The 9,301-nt window shown below is 38.9% G+C and overlaps 1 protein-coding gene across 1 annotated transcript in view; it reads right to left on the minus strand.

The window, feature by feature from the left end:
• Nucleotides 1-893: 893 nt before the first annotated feature.
• Nucleotides 894-9,301, minus strand: part of LOC110314649 (zinc finger protein 431-like) — a 16,275-nt gene continuing 7,867 nt past the window's right edge. The window contains exons 2-4 of the mRNA XM_029534612.1: nt 4,227-4,353; nt 3,979-4,039; nt 894-2,661 (exon numbers count right to left, since the gene is read on the minus strand). Of these exons, the coding sequence (XP_029390472.1) occupies nt 1,200-2,661; nt 3,979-4,039; nt 4,227-4,353 (1,650 nt within the window). The 3' untranslated portion in view covers nt 894-1,199. The remainder of the gene's footprint in view (nt 2,662-3,978; nt 4,040-4,226; nt 4,354-9,301) is intronic.

The following is a 9,301-nucleotide window of genomic DNA, read 5'->3' on the forward strand; positions in this document are numbered from 1 at the left end:
TCTTTGGATATGGATGATGGTCTAGAAAGACTGCCACGTTAAAGATACTCATCTCTACTCTATCCAATATGAGTTTGGGTTTAAATAAACACTATCTGAAGGTAGACGGAAGCACCTTGGAACCCTCTTTTACACCTCCTAACAAAATGGGGTTGGTTGCCTCAGGCCAAGGATCAATGAATCTGTCAGAGCATCTCCTGGAGTCCTAGTCTGGCTTGAGAAGGCCTTAACTGTGCTTTAATCTCTAGTCCTTCTTGGTCATTTTGGTGCCTCTTATTGTCTCAAGTGAAATAGGCCGCTTCATAATTATGCCTAAGCTTACTCCATATCCCTACAGTAGTGGGCTTCCAGGAGCTAACAAAAGTGGAGACATGACTGTACTCTCTGAGTTTACTCCTCAATATTGCCATCACCTTAGTAATTTCCCAAAGATTAGACAGTTATTTTCTAGCTCAGAGTTCCACATCCCATGGACTTCTGCTTGAAAAACCTGGGCATGATATACACACCTATAATCTCAGCCTTCAAGAAGTAGAGGTAGGATTTTTAATTCAAGACTACTCTGGAATAAATGTGAGATTCTATCTTAATACATCACTGTCCTCATGGGGGGAAAAAAAGAAATGGCAAGGAAAAGGAGATTTAGAAGAATGTAGAAGAGGAAAAATGGAAGGAGAGAAGGAATAGACTATTTAAACATGTTATTTCTGTTATCAAACATGCAGAGAACTATCTACTTGTCAGTTTCTCTCCAGTGTAGTATGCTGTTTGTCTTAATTTGGGTTTTATTGCTGTGAAAAGAGACTATGACCAAGGCAACTCTTATAAAGGACATTTAATTGGGAGTAGTGTATAGTTGCAGAGGTTCAGTCTATTATCATCAAGGTGGGAAAAAATGCCAGTGTCTAAGCAGACATGGTGCTGGAGGAGACAAGAATTCGACATCTTCTGCCTTGGGTGGAGCTTTAGCATAGGATCTCAGAATCCAAGCCCACAGTGATAGACTTTCTCAAATGCCACATCTACTCCAGAAAGGCCATACTCCCTAATACTGCCACTTGCCATGGGCCAAGTCTATTTAAACCACCACACCTTTTAAGATCACATTGGTTATATTCATAGGGTTACTCTTTAGTATGTGTTCTTTTATGTAGTTGGAGGTGACTTGATTGTGAATAGACCTTACCGCATTGTCTATATTAAGTTTTCTCTCCAGTATGAATTCTTTCATGTTTTCGAAGTGAAGCATGAGAAATAAAGGATTTACTACATTGCTTACATTCATAGGGTTTCTCTCCAGTATGTATTCTTTTATGTACTTGGAAATAATTTTGATATGCAAAGGCTTTGCCACATTGATTACATTTATAGGGCTTCTCTCCAGTATGTGTTCTTTTATGTACTTGGAAAGTTCTATGATAGGCAAAGCCTTTACCACACTGATTACATTTGTAAGGTTTCTCTTCAGTATGTGTTATTTTATGCATTTTGAGATGACCGTGTTGTGCAAAGGCTTTACCACATTGAATACACTTGTAAGGTTTCTCTCCAGTATGAATTCTTTCATGTAGTCGAAGTAGACCATGAAAAGCAAAGGATTTACTACATTGCTTACATTCATTGAGTTTGTCTCTAGTATGTGTTATTTTATGCATTTTGAGGTGACTGAGTTGTGCAAAGGCTTTACCACATTGAATACATTTGTAAGGTTTCTCTCCAGTATGAATTCTTTCATGTATTCGAAGTTGATTATGAGAGGCAAAGGATTTACTACATTGCTTACATTCATATGGTTTTTCTCCAGTATGTATTCTTTCATGTCTTTGAAGATCATATTGACGGACAAAGGCTTTACCACATTGACTACATATGTAAGGTTTCTCTCCAGAATGAATTCTTTCATGTTTTCGAAGTTGAGCAGGAGAAGCAAAGGATTTACTACATTGATTACATTCTTTATGTTTCAGTCTAGTATGTATTCTTTCATGTCTTTGAAGAGCATCGTGACGTACAAAGGCTTTACCACACTGATTACATTTGTAAGGTTTCTCTCCAGTATGAATTCTTTCATGTATTCGGAGTTCACTGTTTCGGGCAAAGGCTTTACCACATTCATTACATTTATAAGGTTTCTCTCCAGTATGTATTCTTTTATGTACTTGGAAAGAACTTTGATATGCAAAGGCTTTGCCACATTGATTGCATTCATAGGGCTTCTCTCCAGTATGTGTTCTTTTATGTACTCGCAAAGATTTAGGATATGCAAAGCTTTTACCACACAGATTACATTTGTAGGGTTTCTCTCCAGTATGTGTTATTTTATGCTTTTTAAGATGACTGTGTTGTGCAAAGCCTTTACTACATTGATCACATTTGTAAGGTTTCTCTCCAGTATGAATTCCTTCATGTTTTTTAAATTGATCATGAGAGGCAAAGGATTTACTACATTGCTTACATTCATAGATTTTCAATCCAGTAGATGTTCTTTTATGTATTTGGAGAGTATGGTGTCCTGCAAAGGCTTTACTACATTGATTGTATTTGTAGTGTTTCTCTCCAGTATGTATTATTTTATGCATTTGGAGTCTACTGTGATGCAGAAATGCTTCATCATACTGAATGCCTTCATAGGGATTCTCTCCAGTAAGACTTCTTTCATGCCTGCAAAGGTAATTGACACATGTGAAAGCTTTACCACATTCACTAAACTGATGAATATTTTTATCTGTAGGAATTAATTTTACAATTTGGTCTAATTGTAAAGAGGAATCACATCTTAAGATTTTTATCACTTTGTTTACATTCATGGGTTCCCCTTCATTATTGGTTTTTTTGCATACCTGTAATGGTAAGAATGTTATTACATGACTCTTATTTGTAGCATCCTTTTTCTCTGAGATTTTTTTTCACAAATTTGAAGAAAAATAGAAGAGCTCAGAGCTTTACCATACTGAGTATGTTCATAAATTTCCTATATTGTAAAATACACTACATTTTCACACTCCATTGGCAAAGTAAACCAGGACAAACAGAAAGAAGTTCCACAATCCTAGTAGTCATAAGGATTTTCTGCAGTGCGAGTTTATGGATATATTCCCACTGAAGTTGGAAAACCAACTAATTATAAACTTGTATCACACTGAGAAAGTTTACTCAAATGTGGACTACTCCATACATTTTAATTGTTCTGGGAGAGAGAGAGTTACATTGCTTATTTCAGTAGCCCTATGCTCACATGGCTTGTATCCATTGTGACACAGGATATACCTATTAAAAAAAGAATAGCAAATGAAAGATTTCCACATTGCATTCACAAAGTTTGGCTGTTTGTTCATCATAGACATATGGTATAGGAATTGAGGTTTCTCCTCAACAACATTCCTGTCTCTCATGAACTGCCCCTCTCACTTAAACTTAGCAATGTTACTATATGAGTAATCAGCTAACGGGTAGAGGTGGTGCACGCCTCTAATCCCAGCACTTGGGAGGCAGAGGCAGGAGGATTTCTAGGTTCACTGTCAGCCTGGTCTAAAAAGTTAGTTCCAGGACAGCCAGGGCTACACAGAGAAACCCTGTCTCAAAAGAAAAAAACAACCCCCCCCCAAAAAAAAACATGAGTAATCACCTTTACTCTGGAGTATTTGCTTATTAGAATCATACAATTATCCCCTTATATCTTTGGCAATATGTGAGTGGTATGAAACTAGATTGGCAGTTGGACAAAGTAGCTGCAATGTGGCTATGATTCAGATGATAATATCAGATAAGGCATTGTTTCCTTGTTTTCTTTCATAGAGGAATACCTGCAAACACAAATCAGGCACCTTACACTGAGGTACATGGACTGGTGAGAATTTAATAATCAATACACTAAAAGAAGTGGTGTTTTTTACACTGTTGATTTTTTTTAAAAAAGTTCTAGGACACATTAACATTTTTTCAGAGGCATGTTCATACCAATTTGCACATTAAAATTACCTTCCATGTCTTCTGGAACTTTTACAATGTTCTTCAATATTATGGTCTTCCCAATTATAGCCTAAAATATAGCACCAGAAAATGTATGATATATTATTGGAAATTAGGCCAATTTAAGTTACTATCTTTAGTAAACCTGATTTATTCACCTCATTCTTCCTCATTTTCAATTTAAATTACAGAAAAGCATCAATAACAAAAAAGTTGTTCCCTTATTTTAAAAAGTAAAAGAAAATTCACAGTCTTACCTATAGCAATGAGGTTCCTGTAGTTCTCCAACATCACATCTTTGTAGAGACTCTTCTGTGAAGCATTCAGCAAAGCCCATTCTTCTTGAGTGAAGTTCATATGCACATCATCATAAGTCAATGCATCCTAAAATATTCCATACATGTGTACAAAAGAAACCATGATTAGCTGGGCGTGGTGGCACACGCCTTTAATCCCAGCAGTCGGGAGGCAGAGGCAGGTAGATTTCTGAGTTCTAGGCCAGCTTGGTCTACAAAGTGAGTTCCAGGACAGCGAGAGCTATACAGAGAAACCCTGTCTCGAAAAAAACAAAAAAAAAAAAAAAACCAAAAAGAAAAGAAACCATGATTAAATGTATGCTTCTTTGACAAAATATTTCTGTAATTCTGGTACTTCCCCCACTTATTTAATGGCCAAGAAGTTCTAACCTAATTACCAAGTCATCTTAGAAGGAAACTGAGTGTACTGGCTAGTTTTGTGTCAACTTGACACAGGCTGGAGTTATCACAGAGAAAGGAGCTTCAGTTGGGGAAATGTCTCCAAGAGATCCAGCTGTAGGGCATTTTCTCAATTAGTGATCAAGGGGGATGGGCCCCTTGTGGGTGGGAAGTCCTGGGCTGGTAGTCCTGGGTTCTATAAGAGAGTAGGCTGAGCAAGCCAGTAAAGAACATCCCTCCATGGTCTCTGCATCAGCTCCTGCTTCCTGACCTGTTTGAGTTCCAGTCCTGGTTCCTTTGGTGATCAACAGCAATATGGAAGTGCAAGCTGAATAAACCCTTTCCTCCCCAACCTCCTTCTTGGTCATGATGTTTGTGCAGGAATAGAAACCCTGACTAAGACACCGAGTAATAAGGTTCAGTTTTGTCAGTTCTTTGCTCTTTGCATAGGATATAACCTTGCAAAAGAACTGCTAATTAACAGACAGAGAGAAGGGGAGGATGAGAGAGAGAGAGAGAGAGAGAGAGAGAGAGAGAGAGAGAGAGAGAGAAAGTACTGAGTACACATCAGAGAAATTGTATGTACAATTACTACCTACAAATAATGCTGAGCATGCTGAGCATATTAATGTCTTTAATCGCAGAACTCAGGAGGCAGAAGCAGATATATCTCTGGTCTATCCAGGACAGCCAGAGGTACATATCTGTCTCCCCTGTAATAATTAATCAGACAAAAAGAAACAGAGAAAGGACTCAAAGGTTTTTACTGGAGTTCCTACAAAGAATTACACATTCACTCCAGTTCTCTATTCATCTTCCAGAATCCTGAAGTGTCCAAGTTTAATCTGTAACAGTAGTGAAACCTTACTTAAAGGGGATGCATCTTTAAACAGATAGAAATGGACAGATGAGCCGGGCGTGGTGGCGCACACCTTTAATCCCAGCACTTGGGAGGCAAAGGTAGGGGGATTTCTGAGTTCGAGGCTAGCCTGGTCTACAAAGTGAGTTCCAGGATAGCCAGGGCTATACAGAGAAACCCTGTCTCAAAAAAAAAAAAAAAAAAAAAAAAAGAAAGAAAGAAAGAAAAGAAAAGAAAAGAAAAGAAAAGAAAAGAAAAGAAAAGAAAAGAAAAGAAAGAAATGGACAGATGAAAATGTTGATCCTACATTGGACAAGAGATGGCTCACCAGTGAAGAGCTCTTGCTGGTCTTCCAAATAATTGGGCTCAATTGCCAGTACTTCTAAGGAGCTTCACAACTATCAATTACTCCAAGTTCAGGAATTCTGAACCCATCTTCTCACTACTATGGGAACCAGGCATTCATGATGTGAGTATTCATGCAAATATATATATAGTCAAAAAAATATATATAGTCAAATATATAGTCAATTTAAAAAATCAAAACAAACACAACAGATAGGAAGAATGTATGTACCTGCAAACCAATGATTTAGAAAGCTCAGGAAGTAAAACTCAGGCAGTATTAATGTCATGAATACACTATATACTGAGAAACAGAATATTCTCTCTGCTAAATTTCAAAATTCACAACGTGGATGAAGATCAACACAACAGCATATGCTTGACCTGTACCAAAACCTACATTCTAGCCAATCAGCCAATAATATAAAACCAAACAAACAAACAAACAAACAAAAAGCTAGGCATGTTGGCCCACATTTAATCCCAGCACTCTGGATCCATATTCAGGTGGACTTTAAGTTTGAGGCCGCATGTTCTGCACACCTACTCTCAGGACAGCCGGGGCTACACAAGAAACACTGTCCTCAAAGACAAAAACAACAAAATTAAAATTATAAAACATCAGGCTTGCAAAATAGCTTAGCCCTGAATAACACTTGCTTCAACTGGATCTTATGTAATTTAGGGATGGTGTATAATGGTGAAGGCAAGAGCACATAAGAAGGAAGCTGACTAATCAGGTCCAATCACAACACAGACACAGACACAGACACACACACACACAGACACACACACACACACACACACACACACAGAGAGAGAGAGAGAGAGAGAGAGAGAGAGAGAGAGAGAGAGAGAGAAATGGATTGAGTGTATACACACTCAAATCTCATCCCCAATAAACAATCTAGAAAGTTTCCTCCTCCAAAAGATTGAGAAGACTGAGTTGACTGAGACTAGAGCCAGGCTGACTCCATAACAGGCTGCAAACTGACAGTTTGGGAGACTAGGACTAAGTTTCTGTTTCACAGAACTGGAAAAGTCGAAACAAGTCCATTATAGGAAAACTACCCTCACAGGTATCCAATCAGGAGCTTCCAGGAGCTGCCCGTGCCACCAGGCCTGAGCCAAGCCTAAACAAAGAATGCTTAGTCAGCATTGGTTCCTGAAAGTCCCCCAAATACCCCAGATCCTTAACCATCCAAAAGACACCCATATCTCTAGAAATTGAGCCAACCAATCAGAATAAAGTTCACCTAATCCACCCTGAAATTCCCCTAACTGGCTTTAAATTGAGCTTGCAAAGCTCACATGTCTGTATCCAACATAGTGAATGGTAGACCCCTGTATGATAGAATTCTGCAGAATAAAACACTTTTGCATACCATTTGAGTTGGGGGCTTTCTTCAGTGATTCTTGGACCCTAGCATTATGCACTCTCCCAAAGAAAGCCACAAAAAGAAACAAGTGTTCAAAGATATCACCCTGTGAGCTTTTTCACTCAATCAACTACATTCTGATCATGGTCATCTATACTGAAAATGCACACAGTTTAACTTCAATTACCCTAATAGTCTGCAGCAGCCCATACATTCTTCAAATGTCCAATGTCTCTTATGAAACTTTTTTCAAGATTTATTTATTTCATTCATATGAATACACTGTAGCTGTCTTTAGACACACCAGAAGAGGGCATCAGATCCCAAAACAGATGGTTGTGAGCCACCTTGTGGTTGCTGGGAATTGAACTCAGGACCTCTGAAAGAGCAAGCAGAGCTGAGCCATCTCTCCATCCCCTCTTCTGACACTCATGATTGCTACATCTTGTAAAATCAAAATGCAAGTTATATCTTTCCAACATACGAAAGCACAGAACGACCCTTCCCATTCCAATAGAAAGGAATGGGTACATAGTGAGGGAAGACTGGACCATGGCAGGAAGCCCAGAGGGACAAACACCACATCCTGTAGCTCTGTCTCAGATACAAGGCGCCTCAGTTTCTAAAGGCTTAATTGTCCTATCTCTGAAATTTTTCATACATCTCTCTGTTTAGTTACTTGCACTCTCTATATGCAGCTGTCCTTGGCAGGTGTCTAATAGCTTAGGTATTTCAACATCTTGTGGTCTGAAAATGCAACTCAGGCTACATTCTCACAGGTTCTTGCAATGCACCCTCCTTCATGGGGCTCTGACTCTGGCAAACATAGATGGCCGGAACAGTGCTGGACTGAAAACACAGGGGAAGAATCCATGACCTTAAATTTTACATCTTTCTTATTTCCAGAACTTGGGTGCTCCTGTCAAGTTTGGATTCTAAATTGGGATGGACTCCCCCATGCTTAGACCACAGTGATAGCATGTTTTCTATGAAGATCCTTCCAGGGACTAGGAATGCCTGCCCATCCACCTTTCCACTCATTGAAGGTTTATCAGGAGGGTGTGTTTCCCTCAGGACACCTTCTTAGGCTTTCAATCCTGAATTCAGGCATCTTTCTTGGTATTCACCTGCCATTTGAAATTACCCAGTGCTGTTTTTCTCTACAAGCCACAGACTTTGCTTTAATTTCTGCCCAACTTGTTTTTTTCTTTTCATTGTAGTCCTGAATGAGTTACTAGTAATCACCCAACAGATTCGATATTCCATCTACGAAATACAGCCAGTTATTTTTTAATTCTGCCTCACTCAATTTGTAACAGCATGGGAAGAATAAGAAAGATTTGGGGTCAAATTACCATACAAATTACATCTACCTAAAATTTTTCATGGAGTCTATTTTCAACTAAAATCCTAAGACCTCAACTTCTGTCTGCATTACTTGCAACACTCCAATCTTCCAGATGCTACAACAACAGCCAATTAAGCTCTAAGTACAGCTTTCTATGCTGTTTGCCATCTCAAGCCCTAATATCTCCCACATTCCTCCAAAGGACAACATGTGCTGTTTCTGTCCAGCAACAAAATCATTTTTTCTGCTTTTTTTTCTCTTCTTGGTTCTGACTTGCTACTCTGATACTTTGATTGAATCCTCTAACCAAAAGCATCTCAGGTCATGAGCAAGTTCTCTTGTTTGGTCCTGTCAGATCACAAGTTCTCTTGTTTGGTCCTGTCAGATCACAAGTTCTCTTGTTTGGTCCTGTCAGATCACAGTCCATCATTTTGGGAGCTTAGGATAGAACTTCAAGCTTCAAGAAAATAAGGCAAAAACCATGGATGAACATTGTTTCCTGCCTTGCCCTCTTGCTTGGTCTCACGCTCAGCTAGCTCTCTTATGTAGCCCAGGCCCACTTGCTTAGGGATCCTGCTACCCTCAGTGGAAGAGCCTTCCTTCCCACATCAATCATCACACAACACAATCTCTCATGAACCCAGCATCCAGGCATTTTTTTTTTAAAGATTTTATTTATTTGTTATATGTAAGTACACTGTAGCTG

Source organism: Mus pahari, unplaced genomic scaffold (genome assembly GCF_900095145.1).
Source record: "Mus pahari unplaced genomic scaffold, PAHARI_EIJ_v1.1 scaffold_11162_1, whole genome shotgun sequence".
NCBI lineage: Eukaryota > Metazoa > Chordata > Mammalia > Rodentia > Muridae > Mus > Mus pahari.